The following is a 24,923-nucleotide window of genomic DNA, read 5'->3' on the forward strand; positions in this document are numbered from 1 at the left end:
GATACTCTGTTAAATCTTTGTTTTCCCCCCATATGCTGGGTTGGATCTTGGGAGACACTACATTTCCATGTATCATCTCTTCCACTGGTTCATACGGTTCCCCTCTCTGCCCCCCGCCTAACAAGCGTGACAGGAAGCGGGGCAAACGGAGTGGGTTTCGGGTTCACTTTAAGGCTTACCTTAAAACATCAGCTGCAGCTAATTCCCTCACCACCGCGGGGATTATACGACTTCCATCCGCTCGGGATCCATTGTCCTTTGGGCTGCTCAACCATCGCTGGATCTGTCCGGTCGGTAAACAAGCCTGTCCGGTTTCTCCGGTAGTCACTCTGCCTGTTCGTGTTTGGATTGGTTCCCCAAGTGATGGTGTTCGTCACAGGTATTTAAGCCAACTAAGACGTGCTTCCAGCAGAGATAAGATGCCTATCTCTCGGATGGTTCTATTAAACGCAAGATCGCTGGTGAATAAAACCTTCATCTTAAATGGCCTCTTCCTCAACTCTTGGCTTGATGCTCTGTTATTGACTGAAACTTGGATTCGTCCTGGTGAGTCCTTTTCCTTTTCAGAGCTACTTCCCCCGGACTGTGTATTCTTTAGTTCACCGAGACCCTCGGGAAGAGGTGGAGGCGTTGCCTCTGTTTTTAAAAACAAACTTAAAGTTCGGCAACTGCCCTCTCCTACCTATTGTAGTTTTGAGGCTCAACTATTGGAGCTTGCCGGACCCCCAACGATTCTATGTGCTGTGATTTATCGACCACCTAAATATAATAGGTCTTTTATTTTGTGAATTTGCTGACTTCTTAGGTTCATTTTTATTAAGTTATGACCAAGCTCTTATTACTGGATATTTTAACATACATATTTGTTGTGCTGATGACCCCCTAGCCAAAGATTTTCTTGCCCTAACTGAGTCTTTTAACCTTACACAGTGGGTCAGGGAACCTACTCATCTTAAAGGCCATACCTTGGATTTGGTCCTCTCATATGCTTTGGATATTTGTACTATGGACGTTGATAATGCTGGTATTTCTGACCATTTTTTGCTCGTGTTTGATGTTGAGCTATGTGCAATTGATTTAAATTCTAAAGGCTGTCATCGCCCTGTACGTATCATTAACTCTGAGAATGTGGCTAACTTCATTACAGCCTTTTTGAACTTTGCCTTTTTTGATCCAGATTTCACTGATACTAACTGTTACACACCTCCCTTGGTTGATGATTATGCCAACGCTATGTTATCCACCTGTTGTTCCATCTTAGATACTGTGGCCCCTATAAAGATGAAACGTCCCAGAACTTCTCATCAACCATGACTAAATGACACTATATGAGCTTTACGTCGTGTCTGTCGTCAATCTGAAAGGAGGTGGAAAAAAGACAGGCTTCAGATATCCTATGGCATTCTTTGTAGGAGCCGCCTTCTATACCAGAACTCCATAAAGGCAGCTAAAGCAGCTTTCCTATCAGATATTATTGAGACTAATAGCTAACAGCCCCGAATGTTATTCAAAATTTTTAATTCAGTCTTAAGTCTTCACTCTTAAGGGAATAATTGAACAATTGAGAAACTCAAATTCTGTGCATGATATCCTTTCATCCTGAATTATCAAGGAAAGTTTTGAGGAAATTGGGCCTTGCATCTTATTTTTAATGAATTTATCATTGTTAGTGGGCTGTGTCCCAACTGCTTTTAAACATGCGGTAGTGCACCCTGTTCTTAAAAAAAGTAAGAACTTTTTTTTGCAGAGGACACAATTCATTGTTTTTAACACTTAGTTTCACTTCAGCTCTGTGTTTGTTATAACTTTACTCTTCTGTGCGGCTGACAGACCAACAAAAGCACATGCGAGAGAGGCCCACAGACCAGCTGGACCACATACGCTGTACACTGGCTTCATCAACACCAGAGCTCTGGGCAGGTAGACGGGCCATCCCCAGACTGCCAGCAGACTGCAAACGTGCTCTCCACACTGAGCCATAAATTATGGCTGTACAACTCATGTTACATGTTACAATTAGAGAAGTCAGAAAGACCGATTCATCTTTCTTATTAATGTAACCGCTGCATTTCCTCACTTCTCTTATCTCACCCTTCTTCTTCTGCTGAGGCTGCACAACACGAACCTTTGAGATGTGGAAGAACAGGAAATTCTCATCGAAGAAGATCCAGTGTTTGAATCTGGTCTAGGGCCTTTCTGTCTGGAGTCTTCCCATGTCTGCTTATGTTCTCTCTGGTACTCTGGTGGCTTCTCACAGTCCAAAAACATGCATAGGGTTAGGTTAACTGATGATTTGAAATTGACCGTAGGTGTGAAAAGTAGTAGGAAAGCTCCTAACTGAGAGAAGTGACCCAGAAGTATCTGTGTAGCAGCCACAATGAATCAAGATCATGAGCTTTATTAACTGATCAAACTCTATTCTTTCATCTTCTGTATCATTCAGTTTGCATTGGTAATGCCCATTATTGTAATGCTTTTTTAAGATGAGCAAAACTTTATTTTACTTTGGGTTAGCTGGGATAAGTGATGGATGGAGGGAATTTTACTTCAGCCACAGAAATCCTAAACAGGAAGGAGGAGCAGAGTTACAGTGGATCACTATCCAGCAGGGAAACAAGATTTATTTCAATTTCTTGGCCATGAGTGAGATTTACTAAGTGGGAAAATTAGGGTGATGACACTGTTCCAGAGTGATCTATTAATAGTGCACCAATTTACATTCAGAGATGCATGCAGCCAGTTCATTTCAGTATTAAACGGCTTTCTACCAACAGCAGCACAAAAACAGCAGATTTGATCATGGAGACACTGAATCTGCTAAACTAATTAAAACATTGTAAGTTCAGGTCTTCAGTTTACGTTTCTTTGTGAAAACAGCACAGCAAAGGAGACTCTGTGAAGTTTTGATATAAGGGATAAATCTTCTGAACGAACCTGCTGGGACTGTGTGAGGTCCTGAGGCTAAGAGTAAGGATTTATCCACAGGAGAGCTGCGTTCTTGCAAACCATCCCACTGTGTAAACCTGACATCTGTGGAACAGCTGAGCTGTATGATGTGTACAAGGACACAAAACATTATTTACCATCAGATCCTGAGCCCTCCATGTGTTAATCAAGACACTGCTGCTGTGCTACAGCCATAAATAATGAATAAATTAGGAGCTGAAGCTAAAAGGACAGTTTATTTGTACCATCTTCATGTCAACACATTCAAGAACATCACAGATGAAAGAAACATTAAAAACTTCCACACTACATAAAGGAAGAAAAATAGTTTTTCTTTCAGGTGGTTTCAGAAAAAACAAACATCAAACACCTCCAAGACTCTCTTTGAAAGAACTAAAAACCTTTATTCTCATGGTCCAATCATGAGTGAACTCCCCGATGAAGCCTTGTGTGCTAAAACATGTCAGAGTTTAAAGGTTAAACATGAGTTTCCAAAACGTTTTGCTGGAGAACAATGAACTATTTGACTGAGTTTCAATTATTTACAGACGAGCAAAACCAGGACAGAGAAAAAAGGACAAAACTGACTCAGTAAAACAACAGAAAATAAGATCCCATGTAAATCTGTATTATGTAGAAGTTCAGCCCAGCAACCAGTTCAGTTCAACACAAGTTTAAATGATTCTATCTGAACTCTGTGGAGCCTGATCTCAAGCTTTTTGAGTCTGACACTGAAACCAGAGGATCTTTCTGTCTCTTCAGATTCACTGTGATCCAGTTATGGGAGTGATTCCAGCCCTGAGTGATCACGCTGATGTTTGCACAGAGCAGACAATGAGGTGAATGTTTTGGCACATTGGTAACAGTGAAACAGTTTATTAGTAACGTGGGATCGTTTGTGTTCGGAGTATGAACTGAGATTCCTGAAGCTCTTGTCACACTGGTCACAGCTGTAGTTTCCTTCCATGTGTGTACGTTCATGATTGTTACGACTACATGAATCTGAGAAGCTTTTGTCACAGTGTCTGCACTTGTATGGTTTCTCTCCTGTGTGGACTCGTTTGTGTGATTTAAGCTCCCTTGCAGTGGTGAAGGATGACCCACACTGATCACAGAGGTGCTTTTTAACCCCACTGTGAATCAGTTCATGTTTTTTTAACTCACTTGGTGTGGTGAAGCTTCTCCCACATTCTTTGCAGTATTTCAGTTTGTCTCCAGTGTGTCTACGTTGATGTTTTTTTAGGTTTTTTTGCCAACTGAAGGTTTTTCCACAAAGGTCACAACGAAAGTCTTTCCCACCACCACAGTGATGACAGGGTTGAGAACTGGATCCATCTGTGTCGCTCTGCTTCTAAACAAAGACACAAACACAGTGTAAGTCAGTCCTTCAACACTTTTATCCTGAACGTCGCCTGAAATAAAGAGCATCTCTGCAGACGTCCAATTATATTTGACTGTTTCAGTTAACACACTCAGTTTACTGGGCTGCAATAACTACAATACTACCACCATAATACTACAGTAATACTAAAATCATAACTGACATGAAAATCTGAATAATCACTCAGAGCTGCTTTTCCATGCAGTAGAATTGCTAACATGCTAACACAGTTTAATGAGCAGAGTTGTTCCAAACAGTCAGGCTAAAATGACAAGATAACAATATAAATACATACCTCACAGTAACTGCACTTGTAGAGTCTCTTTCTGGTGTGGATCTGTTGGTGTTCTCTCAGGTAACGTGGAGATTTAAAAGTCTTCTCACACAGGTCACATTTATAAGGTCGTCCCTCAGTGTGGGTAAACATGTGTTGTTTTAACTGTGTGTCTGTAGCAAAGTATTTGCCACACTGTTCACAGCAGTACACATCTTCTCTGGTGTGAATGCGTAGGTGTATATTTCGGTTCCCTTTCCGGCTGAAAGTTTTTCCACAGATGTCACAGCTGTATGCCTTAATTCCAGAGTGGGTAACTAGATGATCCTGTAAGCTGCTACTGCGAGTAAAAGCTCTGCCACACTGATCACAGCTGTACGCTTTAACTCCACTGTGGATGAGTTGGTGTGTTTTTAGGGATTCCTTCCAGGTAAAAGACTTTCCACACAAGTCACAGCTGAACGGTCTCTCTCCAGTGTGGATGACCTGATGCTGTTTTAGATGACACTTGGAAATAAAACCCATCCCACACTCGTCACAGGTGTGTTTTTTCTCTCTCTTTCTTCTGTGAGGTTTGTCGGCCTCCTGAGAGCGCTGACTTCTCGCTCCATGTTGGTCCTGCAGTGACAGAGATACAAACAGAGGCAGTGAGTGAAATGCAGTCGTGGAACAAACTCAACCTTCAAACTCCCTCCATTAACACTAGTTTTAAACCTGAAGGTGGAGTGTGGCACCAAACACCTTAAAGGTCTCTTATCCCCACCTGCTGGTAGTTCTAACACATTACATCCAACCTGCTGTTAAAAATAATTCATGACTGTTCAAACACTAAAATCATGCCCATCCCTCCTGATTGTACACAGATATATAAAAATGTATACATATATAATATATAAATATTTAACAGGTCTATACTTTTTTACATTTCCTGTTGCTGTTCCCTATTATATATATTTCTATAATTTTCTAATTTATTCAATGATAATAAATCAAATGTAACAGTTACCAGCCTGGTTCAGTGAAGGAAAATGTCAGAGTCTGATTGTAGCCTCAGGATTTCTTTAAAACTTTTATTCCCTACACATATCTGTATTTTCTACTCCTTACATTTTCAAAACAGGCTTGTTACTTTTGGTTTAAGCCATTTGAAGAGAGTAATTTCATCGCTGCAGGCATCAAACATCAAACTGATTTGAACCTAAACAGTAACACATGAAAGGCAATCCTGATCGTGCACTAATCACCAGGGTATGAAACATAAAAAGAGATGAAAGAGGCAAAACTGTGTGCAAAACATAGTCAAGAGTTAAAGTGGACCAATGTTCTTTTTTGGCACAACACCTGAATCACTGCAGGTGCTCATAAGTTGCCGTCACGGTACTTCAGCATCCAGCTAGCAATACAGAAGATGAGCAAGAATAAATGGATTCATATCTTTTAAGTGGCAGGTAATTTAAAACGCAGCATTTCTATCAGCTCAAAAAACATCAGCAAACACACAAACTGTTTGTGTGCGGTGTGTCTCACAGTGTGTTGCTGGCTAAAGGTCCAGCTGCTGCACATCACAGGGAGAGAAAAGAAAGAGAGCTAACTTCACTCAGAGATGGAGAAAGATAAGACACACAGGACAGGAGAGGAAGAAGAGAGGTTAGATTTAAAGGGAAGGACTGCTCAGTGGGATTTGATCAACTGGAGATTAAAGTTTACATGTAAGTCCTCATGTGTTGAAATCAGATATTGGGTCTGTACATGTGACATTATGTTTTTTCAGATTATGAAAGATGCTGCAAAACAATCTGAGGCAGATTAACTGTGTTATTTAAAAACTGCATGTAGATCCTCTGCAGGTTAGTGCAGGATAAACAGGTTCGTTTGCTGAACTGTGATGGATTTAAAGTAAAGAACAGTGTGTGACTGGTGCACAGTGACTGTGGTGCTCATGTCAGAGTTAGATTACATCAAGTGTAGCAGAGATTCATTTAAACTGAAGCTCATGATGCTGACATTCATTCACTGAGTTCCACCTTCATACCAACAGTATAGTGTCTAATATAAAGACAGTGTACTGTCAGTGTAGAGGATGGAAATCAGCCAGGACAGCTCATGAAACATCTGCTGACATCTGGTTGAAATCAGTTGTGTACATCCACAGAGAGCAGCAGGTCAGCTGATCACAGCCTGTACTTTAAGAAAATCTACTGGAGCTCTCAACAGAAATTATTGTGAGCTGTGATTCTTTTCCCCACGCTGAGCCACTACAGCTGATTTTAGGGTTCCCACCTGCTCAATCCCACTTTAACCTCCTCCCTGCTCATGTTCCTGTTTAGAGGCAATGTCACCCTCTACAGTGTCGGCAACAGAAAATACACATATGTTTTATTTTCCTTCATTTTCTACTTAACTGATTCAAACAGAGAACCTTTATTAGAAATAAATAGTTTATACTTCATTTACTAATCTTAATTTATTATTACATTAATAAAGCACAAGGTTCAGTTAACTTTGGATAAAAACAGGTGGTAAAAATGTTCTTCAAGGAGCTACTTTTACTTTCTTACTCTGATTACATTTCAGAGCCTGTACTTTTCCACTTGAGTAAACAAGTTAAATCAGTACTTCAGCTTTTGATGGCATATTTGATGGAGTACTTCTTTACACTAGTATCTGTCACCTCCTGTGTTGAGCTCATTGTTTCCTCTGTAGTGACTCAGCTGAGTCCAGATGGCTGAAAATGTTCCTCTGCTGCTCCGTCAGACTCTTCTCCTCCTGCTGATCAGCTGGGACACAAAACAGATCTTTGTTAGGCTCCACACTGCACTGAAGAGTCAAAGTGTCTCATATGGTCATCTGACAACACAATGGACATATTTTAGTTTCCCTTTCACCTTCATGTTTCCCTCTCACCACATATCTAAACCAAATTCATGACCAGCAGCTTTTACAGCTGTGGCTCCAGCAAACATCAGCTGATAGTACAAAGTAATATTAAATAAATTCTAACAGCTTATCAAGCGTAAGCGTGCTGATGTTGTTTCGCTGTTTTCCTTTCTCTGGCGCAAAGTGGACGATAAACAAACAAGAGAGACGGGACTTGGACAGAAAAGCCGATCAGCTGATCATTGAACAGTTTCATGATTGAAGTAGCAACAGGAGAGGGAGGGGGAGAGAATGAGAGGAGAGGCAGCTGTGCAGCAAAGACACAGAATAACTCCAGCTTTGTGTCTGTTTTTTTTTTTTATTCTAGCTTCTAGAATTGCGTTCTTTTTCAGCTCAATACGGATCTATTGTAATTGGCCCAGCCCAGAGTTGATCATGACCAATTGGCTAATCCACCACCTTACACTGTTTACACTGTTACAAAAACAAACAAACAAAAATGAAAAGTCACTGTTGGGTCTGTGTTTCCACAAGCCCCGCTAATTCTAGAGACTTATTCATCATGAAGAAAACAAGACAGTCGATCGATCGATTATTTGCGCAAGGGAGGCCTCGTCTGTGTCCACCACGAAAATGACCCCCAGATCTGACCTCCTGCTGCCTTTTATTGGGAGACAGTTCACACAAAACACGTCAGAACAAAGCCACGCCCCCTTTGTTCTAAGACAAAGCATTTTATGTATATGTGTGAACTTCTGTGAGAGTGTGTGTGTGTGTGTCAGACCTCCTGCTGACCAAAGGGTCATAAACCCAGGAAGCTTACATAAAAAGAAACAGATCTTTCCGGTAGGATGCATCTACAATAAAACCTCCCCCAGTACAGAGTGGTTGGAGAGGTGGTCAGGATCAAAGGAATGGCTTTGATCCTACTGCTTGAACTAAGACTGTACAAATTTAAGAAACACAATGGCAACATTCAACAATTAGACTTAACAGTCACCATCGGCCCACCGGGCAAATCCCCGGTATGCCCAATGGCCAGTCCAGTTATGCGGTCAGTTGGTGGGTAACATGATCTCCGAAAACGTTAGATCACTTTGCAAATAGGTGATGTCTTGATAAAAGAAGCAGATATTCGAAGTTTACACAGCACCATTGTTACCTGAAAACATCTTAAACGTTTATTTTGTCACCCAGAAAGAGTAATATTTCAAACTCCGCCACTCTTCATTCCTCTGCCACTGCCTCGCTTGTAGTGATGTGCAAATCATGAACAAATCGTTCAACACTCGAGAGTCTGTTTACTGCAGGGGTCTCAAACTCACATGGGCCGCGGGCCACTTCTGGGACCGTCATCTAATTGGAGGGCCACTTTAGTGTCCTAGCAGTACAAAATAACAAACACGAAAACACCCACTAATATTTCCTAAATTTTAGTGTTTTGTTTGGTTTATTTAATTCCAAATATTGTGTAAGAAAGACAAAATGGCAAACATGAAGGGAATTTTTTTCTCACTCTTAACTATCTGAAGCCTTTAAGTTTCATTTGTCATATGCAAGTTAGCACAGGATCAACATTGCAATGAAATATATTTGACGAGCAGAAGACAGTCACTCAGCAGTGTAGTACAATATAGTACAGTAGTTTCATTGAACTACCAAATAAACAGCTCTTTCTGGCCAGACACGTGGAAGCACCTTTGCCACAAATTTGTTTGTATTTAACAAAATAAAAATGCAGGCATAAGCGTACACTTTAGTTTTCAACTGCAAGTGAAAATTGTTTTCTTTCCAAATAAATCTGTCACTGAACTAACACAGCCAATCCCTCAACATGTTTGCACTCTCTTGTTACCTCGGCCAGGTCCGCGGCTCCAAACCGTGGTAAGGAGACCTCTGGCTAATACTTTGGGGGCTTGTAGTCGGGAACTAGCTTTACTGTCTGCGTCAACTTTGCTAGCGAGAGACAGAAAGAGGCATTGAAAGGCTGCTCCAGCAGAACTTTATTGTTTCGGAGGAAAACATGAACACGGTGTACAGTCGAGTATTAACACTCGACTGTCCCTCCCTCATGCTCACACACACACAGCAGGAGGGGCGGTCCCACACGTTCTCCCTGCAGCAAGGACTACACCGCCCATGAGGCTACAGTCTTAAAGGGCCATGCCTGTAACGCTCTGCCATCGTATTAAATCATTTTTCGTATAATAATTAAAAAATAATAATTTCTTCACATCAATATGCAAGTAGAGGTGACGTGGGCCGCAAATGGCGGGTTTGAAAGCCCTGCTTTACTGACAAATGACTCATTGACTCATCCCTGTTGCTGTTAGCAAACTAATTTCATTAGTAGAAATATATCTAGTTTAAAATTATGGAGAAAAACAACATTCAGTTTCTTAACATAAACATTTCTGCTGTGAACTGGAAGAAAAAACCCTGAGTAGAAAGCTCACATCAAGACAACAGCTCCTCGGTTCACAGTAGCACCGATTCACTTTGGTGAGTGACTCATTGAAACTCGATTCAGTAAAAAGAATCAAATTTACCATCGCTACTCGCTTGAGTTTTGGACGAAATGCATTCTGGGATTTTTGCATTTCGTCATTTCGAGCTGATTGGAGACCAAAACAGCCAATCAGATTTTTTTGCATCGAAGTCTGTGATCGGCTGGTTTTGTGGCACAAATATAACGGTGTACAGCAGGGGTGTCCAAACTTTTTTCACTGAGGGCCACATACATAAAAAATATAGGAGGGGCTGGGCCACTTAATAGAAATTAGGTATATAACCTTAACTTTAGTGTATTAAAGTTAGAAAAATCACTTAAAAGTGGTCAAATGTGTTATATTGTTGAATATAATTAAAGACAAAACTGCCTTCATCCCAGCTTTCCATAAATGGATCTTTATTGATTTATTCAGAAAAAGCTTTGGTAGCTCATTCTCAGAACAGCAGCCTCAGATTTCTTCTTAGACAGAAGATTTACAGCACAGAGGAAAAGAACAATAAAGGGGAAAATGGGACGGGTACATTTCAAGTTTGTTATTTAAGTTATTAGGCTTAGCAACACACCTATTAACGTTCGTTTTGAAACAATTATCAACATTAACAGACTGAACCGGACTTAATAACAGGAGTGCATATAATTTTAGTAAACTATTCTGGTGAGTATCAGCTGCGCTGGGAATGTAAATCGGGCCATCCAGCTGCGGTGCTGATCAAGGAGCAAATCTGCATCAGATGAGATCAGCTGACTGCATGTGAGTTTTACAGCGATGTGTAGTCTGTGTGTTAACAAGAAAAACGCATATACGAAAAACAGAATTGATGCGCATTATTGATATTTGAAGCATGTGTACCTGCACATGCATGCTTATTAACACACGGTTACTGTTGAATATATTTTTCACTCACCTAAAGCGCTCGTGCTCTCGTCCACTACCCGCAAAAAAAATAGCAGCTGTGCGGTGTCTGTGGCATCGGTGCTCTCATCGCATGCGATGGAGTAAAAATCAAAAGCACAGCACAGCCCCACTCCCCCCCATCATCCTGACTGACACCCCCATCACCTCTGTGGACTCATTCCGCTTCCTGGGTACCACCATCACCCAGGACCTGAAGTGGGAGCCCACCATCACCTCCGTCATCAAGAAAGCCCAGCAGAGGATGTACTTCCTGAGGCAGCTGAAGAAATTCAACCTGCCAACACGGACGATGATGCAGTTCTACACTGCAATCATCGAGTCCATCCTCACCTCCTCCATCACCGTTTGGTACGCTGGAGCCACTATCAGGGACAAACAGAGACTGCAGCGTGTTGTGCGCTCTGCTGAGAAGGTGATCGGCTGCAGACTCCCATCTCTGCAGGACCTGTACACCTCCAGGACACTGGGGCGTGCAGCTCGGATCTCAGCTGACCCTTCTCACCCTGGACACAGTCTGTTTGACCTGCTCCCCTCAGGCAGGAGGCTCCGGTCCATTCGCACCAGAACCTCTCGCCATAAGAACAGTTTCTTCCCCTCTGCTGTTGGACACATGAACAATAACCGTATGACTGTTCCCACCACTAACACATGACCCTACGCTGTGTTCACTGCATGATTCCATGTTTGGCACTGATCACCACCTGCACTCATGTATATATCTTTCAACGCAGCACTTTTAATTCTTATTCTCATGTATATCTCATGTATATCTCATGCACATATCTTTCTACGTAGCACTTTTAATTCTTATTCCTACTTTTATTTTTTCATGTCTATTTAATCGCAATTTATGACACTATGTTTGCACTGAAGCACCGCAGCAATTTCCTAATGTTGTAAACCTGCTCAACATTTGGCAATAAACCCCTTTCTGATTCTGATTTCTGATTCTGATTTATCAGACATTTGCAGTTTAATGTTGGCTGATGAGTCATCAATGCGTCGCACAACTGGATTTCTGGACATGCTGACGTTGTTGAAGTCCTGCACTTTTTCCGGGCACATTATTTCGGTGACTTTAATGAGGCCGTGTTTTAAGAGGTCTCCATCTGAAAAAGGCTTGCCATGTCTTGCGATGAGTTGGGCGACCTCATAGCTGGCTATTTGAGCCTTTTCCTGGACAATTTGAGCACGAAAAAAAATCATTGTTGCTGACCCTGCAGGAGAGCTACCCTTTGCTTTCATTTCTGCTCCATCTCAGCACCAGTGTAGGATGCATAGGCCTGATGTTTGGTTTCATAATGACGTAGTACATTATACTCTTTCATAACTGCCACAGTTTCAGTGCAGATCAAACAGATACACTTCCCTTTGAATTCTTTGAAGAAATATTCACTCTCCCACCGTGTCTGAAATTTTCTGCACTCACTTTCTACCTTTCGCTTCTTTGGTTCTGCCAAGTTTAGTAACTTTCTTCTGTGATTGTCCTTTTTGGTGGCGCAACTGACTTGATCAACAGCAGCTCCCCCTGTTGTTAAAACTAAGAAGTGCAACAAACTGAAGCAAAAGTTTAAGTGCGCGCCATATTCTATTGTATTTATAAAATTACTTGCGGGCCAATTAAAAATTGATCGGAGTTTGGACGGATCAATGTTACTTTGACACTTACCTCTAGATAGGCCAGAACAAAAAACTGAGAAACAAACAGCAATGAGCAGGAACTCTGTAGCTGTGTCCCAAGTCTATAAGAGCACCTGGCTGCAGCCACTGTGGAGCTCCACAGTACCTTCCTTCTTCTTCTTCAGTCAAGTTTAACGGCAGCTTGCATCCAAAACTGTTGTATTACTGCGATCTCCTGGCTGTTAACCGTCAGTCACTCCTGAATCCCCAGATCCTCTTGATGAGACCAGTACTTCTCAAAAAACGAAAAACCACCACTTTCCCTTCACCATGACTTAACTTATTAACCACTCACAGTAACTTCCACGGTATCCATGCGTGTTTATGGCTACTGTGGAGGTCACGTGTATCCGGTTACTGTGGAGCTCCACAGTGGCTGCAGGAAATGGGCGATAGAAAACCGATCGGTGCTCATGCCATTCCCAATATGCGCTGGCAGACGTCGGGGCAGCATGAGTACCAGCATTTTTTTTTTTTTTTGCCGATGCCCGTGATACCGCCCGTGTCTAAAACCGCTACTGCCGCCGGTGTTCCAGATCTACTGGCGTTTAGATCAACTGGCGTTAGTCGAACAGATGTGTGGCAGAGCTGCTACCGACAAACCAGCAAGAAAACGCCAAATGTGTCAACTGTGACACTTGTGAGGTTATCTCAAACACACTCCGTCAGTCGTGATGCTGTTGAACAACAAAATGTTTAAAAATGTGGCGAGTTTACCTGGTGATATCCTCATGCGCGACGCGATCGCGAAAACAGCAAACAAGTAACACCACGCCGATGTTGTTCACAGGACAGCAAGAGTAAACGATCGGGAGACTCTTGTCGTCGTTATCGTTCCCCTCGCACGGTTTATTTCTCCGATTTCAGCGTTTTTGCTTCGCAACTAAAGCGAGCAGTTTACTTTGTGCACTAACATGGAGTCGAATCAACCAGCGCCACCTCTGGCCAAGTGCCACAGCCTACAGCCAGATCAACCTGTGACACACATCTGCAGCACGTTTGAATTCGTGTCATGCACAACACATTTGTACCTTTCAATTGTGTCTGTTTGTGCGTCATGCAAATAAACCTTTGAAAAGAATGAAATGATATCATATATTCCTTATTGGCCTACATTTGTACAAAATTCCAAATTATATACACAAAGTCATAGAAATCACCACTCCAATTGGTCATTATGATTTTGATATTCTCTTTTTCCATAACAATGAAGTACACCTTGGACAAATATGACACATCAATATTTCATTAGTGTTGTCACATCACATCCTGTAAGCATCGTCTGTCTGTGTCTTTTCCCTGGAAATGAATATTTCCAGCCAATACAGGCAATCCATCAACATGGCTGGAGAGTTATATATGTAAAAGATTAACATATGTGTTTAAAAGTTGAAATGTGTGGCTGGTAAATCTGGATTACACTAATAGTTAAAAAGTTAAGAGATAAAAAGACTTACGGGGATGTTAGTTCAGTTTATGCCTTCATACAAGGAAAAAAGGGAACACCCCAGTTATATTTTGGTCTTTGTTATATCGTTCAGTGTTGATTCAGTATTTTCTAATTACACTTTACATCTTCCATGGCATTACTTAAAAAATATCACTAGGTGGCGCATAGCGGCCAGGAGGAGCGTAAAACCCCCCTGGGAGGCAAATCTGCAGAATAAATCCTGCAGTTGAATTGTAAACAAGTTCATGATCTGTGCCTCTTTATTTCAATACACAGCTGTGGGATCTAGGATCGCACCCCTCCCAGGCACCTGTCACACCAGGGGGGCAACATATACAGTCTGTATAAGTGTGGTTAATCCAATGAAGATTTGTAAGGAGATGGCAGTTACTGTGAATTCACAGCAGTTACACAGTGATTAGTAATAAACAGCCAGTGAGAGTGAGTGGATATAAGAAAGTCAGTGACTCAGGTGTGTCGCTTGGTTTGTCATCTGTTTGTGAGACTGGAGGAGACGTAGAAATCTTTTGTTCTAAATCTTAGTTAGGAAGGTTCCTGTTTGAAAACAAGCACTTTTTGTGAGAAATGCAAGAAGTACATCTGCAGAAAGTACACAGTTACATTCTGTCCATCATGTGGACAAAATAGAAAATGTTGAGCATTGAAAAACTGAGAACGTTGGGCAAGTTCAAAAGAAATGTGTTTGTAAGAACGAAAAACCAAATTGTTCCTAAAATAGTTATGGAAAGTCTAACTGTTGTATGTCTGTGTTCTACATGTTTATCTAATCGAAAATAAAGGTGCTATTGTTTTATTGCAGTTTTTGGATAATTCTGAGTGGATTTACACAGTATGGGTCAGAATGACCCACAACAAAATCAATGTCAATTGTTTGTTCTTCAACATAATACAAGGGTTCATTTCCAAAACTTGCTTATGATCTTCAATTTGTAGCAGATCCACTATCACACAGCAGCTGGAGCAGTTTCAAATGGGGGTCAGTCCACTGCTGCCACCTGTGGCCAAGTGCCACAGCCTACTACTAGATTAACTTGTGACACATCTGCACCTGTTTCTAGGATCACATTAAGTAGAGGCTGAGTGGCTGCACTTACCCCTGGTACATCCAAATCTACCCACAAACATGTTGAAAGATGCAATGCCAGCAATGTGGATTGTCAACGCTAAAAACAATCAGTAAGCAAAGACAACAGGGATCAATTCTTTCTGTTTATTTAGCACCCACAACATTTGTAGCTACCTTCTGCACAGGGGAAGTCCACACACACTGTGTGGTACCACTTTCCACAGAAGGTGCATTCGATCTGCAAGACTGAATGAGATTGTCAGAGTCATTGTCTGACTGTTTATTACTAATCACCTGCTGTACATTCACAGTAACTGCCATCTCCTTACAAATGTTTATTAGATTAACCACACTTATACAGACTGTATATAACAACCAACTCTAAAATGTTTGTTCACAGAGAAAAGTCACAGACAGACTACGCTAACGACATGTGATGTTACAACACTAGTGAAATATTAGTGTCATTTCATTCTTTTCAAAGGTTTATTTGCATGACGCACAAACAGACACAATTGAAAGGTACAAATGTGTTGTGCATGACACGAATTCAAACGTGCTGCAGATGTGTGTCACAGGTTGATCTGGCTGTAGGCTGTGGCACTTGGCCAGAGGTGGCGCTGGTTGACTCGACTCCATGTTAGTGCACAAAGTAAACTGCTGGCTTTAGCTGTGAAGCAAAAACGCTGAAACCGGAGAAATAACCACGATAACGACGACAAGAGTCTCCCGATCGTTTACTCTTGCTGTCCTGTGAACAACGTCGGCGTGGTGTTAATTGTTTGCTGTTTTTAAACACTTTTAAATGAGGATATCACCAGGTAAACTCGCCACATTTTTAAACATTTTGTTGTTCAACAGCATCAAGACTGACGGAGTGTGTTTGAGATAACCTCACAAGTGTCACAGATGACACATTTGGCGTTTTTTTTTTGCTGGTTTGGCAGCTCCTGAAGCGCAAGACTGCCACACATCTGTTCGACCAACGCCGGGTGCGGTTGCTGGATTGGGACACAACTAAAGAGTTCCTGCTCATTGCTGTTTGTTTCTCAGTTTTTTGTTCCGGCCTATCTAGAGGTAAGTGTCAAAGTAACATTGATCTGAGTTCATGAAGTTTTCTGTTGCTCTCTGTGAGAGGGGGTGGGAGAAGACCGTTAAAGGCGAGGCTCTCCAGAATGTAGCAAAAACAGGAAACCACAGCTGGGTGTGTGTATAAGTATGGTGTTATATTTGTACCACTATTCCTAACGCACGTAAAAAAAAATTGCAGGTGCAAGTGTTGCATTTTGAGGAGAAATTTATTTTGATCAAAGAAAAGCTAAATTTGAGGGAGCAAAATTCATTGCTGAGTGCAAGAAAAATGTATTTCAGTGTTTGCTATTATCCACACACACACACACACAATAGCAGCCCCTCTCGCTCAAGTTTTGCATTTGCGCTTGCTTGCAATGTGTTGCTTCCGCTCTCAACATAGCTGGACTGGCCCGGTGTTCACCGGTGGGCCGATGGAAGTTTTTCGTTTTAAATGGGCCGATTTTTTTTGTTGTTGTCTTTTTTCCCCTGTAAACAGTGAAAGGTGGGGGATTGGACAGATGCTGGCAGACGTGTAAAAATAACTCAATTGTTTGGTAGTGGCTATGGTGGAGCTTTTACAGATTCAGTAAAATTAGCAAGTGGTGGAGGCCAGCAGGTGGATGAGGGAAAGGGGCGGAGGAGGAGAGACCCGAGGTGGCTGGGTGGGTGCTATGATGTTACTGGTGAACTTTATTTTATTCATAAGGTTAGTTAGTAGAGTCGCCTACCTCTGTAAAAAACGGAATCCTCTGGTATTCAGAGTTAATATTAGGCGTTTGGTATTGAGCTGAAAATAAACGCGATTTGTCCCGTACTTCAGCTACAATAAACAAAGACAAAAAGTTGGAGTTATTCTGCGTCTTTACGCTGTCAGCTGCCTCTTCTTCTCTCATTCTCCCCCCTCCCTCTCCTGCTGCTACTTCAATCATGAAACTGATCAATGATCAGCTGATCGGCGTTTCTGCTGCAAGTCCCGTCTCTCTTGCTTATTTACCTCCCATTTTGCGCCAGAAAGAGGAAACTAGCGGAGGTCGCGTTAAACAGCAGAAGCGCCTTTAAACTTGATAAGCAGTTGTTAGAATTTATATAATATTAATATCTAGTATCAGCTGATGTTTGTTGGAGCCACTGCTGCTGGTCATGATATCGGTTTGGATATCTAGTGAGAGGAAAACATGAAGATGAAACCAGGAGATGTCCTTACTGAATCATCAGAGCTGAACAGGTGATGGAGAAACAGGTTTACATGAATGGGTTGAAGAAAAGCTATGAACTGTTTCTGAGAGACAAATAACACGAGGATCCTTTTCTATGTAGCTGACAGCTGGTAACTGTGCAGGGGCGGATCTAGCAAAGTTTTGCCAGGGGGCCAGGTAGGGCATTAACAAGAAAAGGAGGGCACAAAAAATACTTTTCTTTCTTATTCTCGTTTAAAATTTCTCGCTTTTAACAAATAGTTATCCGAATCTTACAACCAAAGTTTTCATCTGATGTCAAATGTATAGAAATCCATTATTGTACATAGTAATTTTTTTCAGGGTCCCAACATAATTTCTTCAGAAGATAGTACTGTACATGATGCCAGTATTTTCCCACATTTTATAGATACTGCACCAGTACTTTGTGTAAAATGGCATCAAAAAGTCAGTTAAGTTTTATTCTTTCTCACCTGTCTTTCTGTCTCCTTTCACTTTTTAAAGGTTGCCATGTTAGAAAAAATATTTTGCCCTGCCATGCTGTTTATTGATGTGGTAAATTAATAGTTTATGAAAATATATCTAAATCTGTCATTTATTATTTTTAATATTTAGTAATAGTCAATGGACAATAGAAATTAAACTCTTTAAATAATAAGTACATTTTTTTAAAGACAGAGACTCTACAGTACGCAGCGGTAGCATCGCTTCCACAATGGAGCCCGCAATCATTTTTTAAGCTCACCTTCAGACGCTTTCTGGGGCAGGGATAGCTCAGTAGGTAAAGTGGTCGCCCCATGATCGGAAGGTCGGCGGTTCGAATCCACTTAACGGCTACCCTGAGGTACCCCTGAGCAAGGTACCGTCCCTACACACTGCTCCCCGGGCGCCTGCTTAGTGGGCTGCCCACTGCTTCACTGAGTGAATGGGTCAAATGCAGAGAAAAAACAAGTAATTTCCCCATGGGGATCAATAAAGTATCCATTATTATTATTATTATTATTTCTGTGCTGCTGAAGTAAAATCACGTTTTGCCTGCTTAGCAGGAGTTGCCGCGGTGTTATCCATGGATGATGAACAAGGATCACTCAGAAGTGTTCGTCTATGCTCTCGTGTCAGGCGCTTCAGTAGATTACTCGCGCTATTAACAGCAGCCGATAGTTTTTTCTCCCCAGGACATAGCTTACATATTACTGTAATGTTCTTCTCTGCTTGTTTCAGAAAAGTGAAGTGACGGGAATATGTCCATTTCATAAAACCGCCACTCGCTTCAGCCGAGTCCGACATCTTCCGCTGTAGAATACGACTACGCAGCAAACTGGCGCGAAATGACGTGCAGCTGCACTACAGAGTTTACTTCTATGTTTAGAAGATAAATTATTGAAATTAAATAATGATATTCAGCGAGTTTAAACAATGTAACGCAAGTACATTGTAAGTAACTGTAATTAAAATACCTAAAAATGAACAGTAACCAGTTACTCTACTTTTCAGTGGAAAAGTCATTTAATTACAGTAACGCGTTACTTAGTAATGCATTACACCCAACACTGATACCATGTCATAACTGCTTTAAGTCACACAGAATAGATATCAGAGCCTTAAACAGGCTGACTTCTGCTAAATGGGTCAAACTGGGCAGAAAGTATACAAACACATAACATCCTTATAGAATATGATGTAACACTATAGATCAACTTAGCTCAGAATATATAAAGCATATAAACAATTACAGAAATATGATGCAACAAACACAGCAGTGCTACTAATGCAAAATACTCAAAGCTTCATAGAACTGAAACAAACATTTATTTTTAGCTCCATTCTGCTGCTGATACATACTTTAGGTTTCTGAATATTAAACTTGTTGCTGCCTTTCATAGTGTGTAACTTGAAGGCCCTGAGTACTTTCTCCCACACTGAAAACACTGGGATGATAACATTATTTGAACATTACCTAATAAGACTGATTCAGGACACACAGTTAGTGATTTTAAACTTTCCTAGCAGTCCTTCACAAACAGGGAACAGTCTGTCTATTCTCTCCATCTGTCAGCTGCTGCTGGCTCCTCCTCTTCCTCACACACTGCTCCACACCCACTGCCGTGCTATGAATTGTGGGATATATGGGACCACAAAGTGTACACCGGACCACACTTCAAATCTGGGGAAATCGACGGCGCATTTGGAGTACACTGCGGATTGGGACAGCTGTCGTCGCGTCGCTGTGATGTAATAGGTCTCAAAATGCGTATTCCGGAGCGTGCGGTCGCTGGATTGGGACACAACCTATATCATCCGAATTGTCTACATTAGAAGTAATTACTTCCTCTTCTGCCTTTCATAGTCATGTGCGAAATACGGCTGTATAAATGGCAGGCGTCCAGAGAAAGGAAAACAGCGGATGTCGTGCTAAACAACATCAACACGCTTACGCTTGATAAGCTGTTAGAATTTATTTAATATTACTTTGTACTATCAGCTGATGTTTGCTGGAGCCACAGCTGTAAAAGCTGCTGGTCATGAATTTGGTTTAGATATGTGGTGAGAGGGAAACATGAAGGTGAAAGGGAAACTAAAATATGTCCATTGTGTTGTCAGATGAACATATGAGACACTTTGACTCTTCAGTGCAGTGTGGAGCCTAACAAAGATCTGTTTTGTGTCCCAGCTGATCAGCAGGAGGAGAAGAGTCTGACGGAGCAGCAGAGGAACATTTTCAGCCATCTGGGCTCAGCTGAGTCACTACAGAGGAAACAATGAGCTCAACACAGAAGGTGACAGATACTAGTGTAAAAAAGTACTCCATCAAATATGCCATCAAAAGCTGAAGTACTGATTTAACTTGTTTACTCAAGTGGAAAAGTACGGGCTCTGAAATGTAATCAGAGTAAGAAAGTAAAAGTAGCTCCTTGAAGAACATTTTTACCACCTGTTTTTATCCAAAGCTAACTGAACCTTGTGCTTTATTAATGTAATAATAAAATAATATTAGTAAATGAAGTACAAACTATTTATTTCTAATAAAGGTTCTCTGTTTGAATCAGTTAAGTAGAAAATGAAGGAAAATAAAACATGTGTGTATTTTCTGTTGCCTACACTGTAGAGGGTGACTTTGCCTCTAAACAGGAACATGAGCAGGGAAGAGGTTAAAGTGGGATTGAGCAGGTGGGAACCCTAAAATCAGCTGTAGTGGCTCAGCGTGGGGAAAAGAATCACAGCTCACAATAATTTCTGTTGAGAGCTCCAGTAGATTTTCTTAAAGTACAGGCTGTGATCAGCTGACCTGCTGCTCTCTGTGGATGTACACAACTGATTTCAACCAGATGTCAGCAGATGTTTCATGAGCTGTCCTGGCTGATTTCCATCCTCTACACTGACAGTACACTGTCTTTATATTAGACACTATACTGTTGGTATGAAGGTGGAACTCAGTGAATGAATGTCAGCATCATGAGCTTCAGTTTAAATGAATCTCTGCTACACTTGATGTAATCTAACTGTGACATGAGCACCACAGTCACTGTGCACCAGTCACACACTGTTCTTTACTTTAAATCCATCACAGTTCAGCAAACGAACCTGTTTATCCTGCACTAACCTGCAGAGGATCTACATGCAGTCTTTAAATAACACAGTTAATCTGCCTCAGATTGTTTTGCAGCATCTTTCATAATCTGAAAAAACAATGTCACATGTACAGACCCAATATCTGATTTCAACACATGAGGACTTACATGTAAACTTTAATCTCCAGTTGATCAAATCCCACTGAGCAGTCCTTCCCTTTAAATCTAACCTCTCTTCTTCCTCTCCTGTCCTGTGTGTCTTATCTTTCTCCATCTCTGAGTGAAGTTAGCTCTCTTTCTTTTCTCTCCCTGTGATGTGCAGCAGCTGGACCTTTAGCCAGCAACACCCTTTTTTATTGTCAGTTTGTGTGTTTGCTGATGTTTTTTGAGCTGATAGAAATGCTGCGTTTTAAATTACCTGCCACTTAAAAGATATGAATCCATTTATTCTTGCTCATCTTCTGTATTGCTAGCTGGATGCTGAAGTACCGTGACGGCAACTTATGAGCACCTGCAGTGATTCAGGTGTTGTGCCAAAAAAGAACATTGGTCCACTTTAACTCTTGACTATGTTTTGCACACAGTTTTGCCTCTTTCATCTCTTTTTATGTTTCATACCCTGGTGATTAGTGCACGATCAGGATTGCCTTTCATGTGTTACTGTTTAGGTTCAAATCAGTTTGATGTTTGATGCCTGCAGCGATGACATTACTCTCCTCAAATGGCTTAAACCAAAAGTAACAAGCCTGTTTTGAAAATGTAAGGAGTAGAAAATACAGATATGTGTAGGGAGTAAAAGTTTTAAAGAAATCCTGAGGCTACAATCAGACTCTGACATTTTCCTTCACTGAACCAGGCTGGTAACTGTTACATTTGATTTATTATCATTGAATAAATTAGAAAATTATGGAAATATATATAATAGGGAACAGCAACAGGAAATATAAAAAAGTATAGACCTGTTAAATATTTATATATGTATACATTTTTATATATCTGTGTACAGCAGGAGGGATGGGCATGATTTTAGTGTTTTTTAAAAGTCATGAATTATTTTTAACAGCAGGTTGCATGTAATGTGTTAGAACTACCAGCAGGTGGGGATAAGAGACCTTTAAGGTGTTTGGTGCCACACTCCACCTTCAGGTTTAAAACTAGTGTTAATGGAGGGAGTTTGAAGGTTGAGTTTGTTCCACGACTGCATTTCACTCACTGCCTCTGTTTGTATCTCTGTCACTGCAGGACCAACATGGAGCGAGAAGTCAGCGCTCTCAGGAGGCCGACAAACCTCAACCAAGAAAGAGAGAGAAAAAACACACCTGTGACGAGTGTGGGATGGGTTTTGCTTTGAAGGGTTCACTGAAACAGCATCAGGTCATCCACACTGGAGAGAGACCGTTCAGCTGTGACTTGTGTGGAAAGTCTTTTTCCATGAAGGGTTACCTAAAATCACACCAACTCATCCACAGTGGAGTTAAAGCGTACAGCTGTGATCAGTGTGGCAGAGCTTTTACTCACAGTGGTAGCTTACAGAGTCATCTAGTTACCCACTCTGGAATTAAGGCATACAGCTGTGACATTTGTGGAAAAACTTTCAGCCAGAGAGGGAACCGAAATATACACCTACGCATTCACACCAGAGATGATGTGTACTGCTGTGAACAGTGTGGCAAATACTTTACAACAGATGCACAGTTACAACAACACATGTTTACCCACACTGAGGAGAGACCTTATAAATGTGACCTGTGTGAGAAGACTTTTAAAGCTCCACATTACCTGAGACAACACCAACAGATCCACACCAGAAAGAGACTCTACAAGTGCAGTTACTGTGAGGTATGTATTTATATTGTTATCTTGTCATTTTAGCCTGACTGTTTGGAACAACTCTGCTCATTAAACTGTGTTAGCATGTTAGCAATTCTACTGCATGGAAAAGCAGCTCTGAGTGATTATTCAGATTTTCATGTCAGTTATGATTTTAGTATTACTGTAGTATTATGGTGGTAGTATTGTAGTTATTGCAGCCCAGTAAACTGAGTGTGTTAACTGAAACAGTCAAATGTAATTGGACGTCTGCAGAGATGCTCTTTATTTCAGGCGACGTTCAGGATAAAAATGTTGAAGGACTGACTTACACTGTCTTTGTGTCTTTGTTTAGAAGCAGAGCGACACAGATGGATCCAGTTCTCAACCCTGTCATCACTGTGGTGGTGGGAAAGACTTTCGTTGTGACCTTTGTGGAAAAACTTTCAGTCGGCAAGCCACCCTTAAAACACATCAACGTAGACACACTGGAGACAAACTGAAATACTGCAAAGAATGTGGGAGAAACTTCATCACATCAACTGAGTTAAAACGACATGAACGGATTCACAGTGGGGTTAAAAAGCACCTCTGTGATCAGTGTGGGTCATGCTTCACCACTGCAAGGGAGCTTAAAAGACACAAACGAGTCCACACAGGAGAGAAACCATACAAGTGCAGACACTGTGACAAAAGCTTCTCAGATTCAGGTAATCGTAACAGGCACGAACGTACACACATGGAAGGAAACTACAGCTGTGACCAGTGTGACAAGAGCTTCAGGAATCTCAGTTCATACTCCGAACACAAACGATCCCACGTTACTAATAAACTGTTTCACTGTTACCAATGTGCCAAAACATTCACCTCATTGTCTGCTCTGTGCAAACATCAGCGTGATCACTCAGGGCTGAAATCACTCCCATAACTGGATCACAGTGAATCTGAAGAGACAGAAAGATCCTCTGGTTTCAGTGTCAGACTCAAAAAGCTTGAGATCAGGCTCCACAGAGTTCAGATAGAATCATTTAAACTTGTGTTGAACTGAACTGGTTGCTGGGCTGAACTTCTACATAATACAGATTTACATGGGATCTTATTTTCTGTCGTTTTACTGAGTCAGTTTTGTCCTTTTTTCTCTGTCCTGGTTTTGCTCGTCTGTAAATAATTGAAACTCAGTCAAATAGTTCATTGTTCTCCAGCAAAACGTTTTGGAAACTTATGTTTAACCTTTAAAACTCTGACATGTTTTAGCACACAAGGCTTCATTGGGGAGTTCACTCATGATTGGACCATGAGAATAAAGGTTTTTAGTTCTTTCAAAGAGAGTCTTGGAGGTGTTTGATGTTTCTGTTTTTTCTGAAACCACCTGAAAGAAAAAGTTAGTTTTTAATGTTTCTTTCATCTGTGATGTTCTTGAATGTGTTGACATGAAGATGGTACAAATAAACTGTCCTTTTAGCTTCAGCTCCTAATTTATTCATTATTTATGGATGTAGCACAGCAGCAGTTTCTTGATTAACACATGGAGGGCTCGGGATCTGATGGTAAATAATGTTTTGTGTCCTTGTACACATCATACAGCTCAGCTGTTCCACAGATGTCAGGTTTACACAGTGGGATGGTTTGTAAGAACGCAGCTCTCCTGTGGATAAATCCTTACTCTTAGCCTCAGGACCTCACACAGTCCCAGCAGGTTCGGTCAGAAGATTTATCCCTTATACCAAAACTTCACTGAGTCTCCTTTGCTGTGCTGTTTTCACAAAGAAACGCAAAGTGAAGACCTGAACTTACAATGTTTTAATTAGGTTAGCAGATTCAGTGGACTTTGATCAGTTTTTTAAACAATATCTTTTAACTATTTTTTTCATTTTCACAAATAGTACACAATTACATAACATAATAAAGTGTTAATAAATAAAGTACAGAACAATAAAAAACAACCAAAAAACCCCCACCAAACAATCCAAAAACAAAGCAACAACAAAAACAAACAGACTGAGAACTAAGCACAAAACAAAACACCAGCTCAGATCCACGCAATCAATCAATCAATCAATCAATCAATCATTTAATCAAGTATACAATACAGTACAATGCCTGTGGTCCCAGTACGACGCAGTTTCAAATTCATTGCTTAAAACCTACATCG

The 24,923-nt window shown here is 41.1% G+C and overlaps 1 protein-coding gene and 1 pseudogene across 1 annotated transcript in view; one reads left to right on the forward strand and one right to left on the reverse strand.

Moving 5' to 3' along the window:
* Positions 1-5,175, reverse strand: part of LOC113029418 (zinc finger protein 724-like) — a 49,557-nt pseudogene extending 44,382 nt beyond the window's left edge.
* LOC113029417 (zinc finger protein 420-like) overlaps positions 1-23,699 on the forward strand; it is a 34,249-nt gene extending 10,550 nt beyond the window's left edge. The window contains exons 3-4 of the mRNA XM_026180281.1: positions 22,337-22,801; positions 23,127-23,699. Of these exons, the coding sequence (XP_026036066.1) occupies positions 22,337-22,801; positions 23,127-23,699 (1,038 nt within the window). The remainder of the gene's footprint in view (positions 1-22,336; positions 22,802-23,126) is intronic.
* Positions 23,700-24,923: the final 1,224 nt, after the last annotated feature.

Source organism: Astatotilapia calliptera, chromosome 9 (genome assembly GCF_900246225.1).
Source record: "Astatotilapia calliptera chromosome 9, fAstCal1.2, whole genome shotgun sequence".
Classification (NCBI taxonomy): Eukaryota; Metazoa; Chordata; class Actinopteri; order Cichliformes; family Cichlidae; genus Astatotilapia; species Astatotilapia calliptera.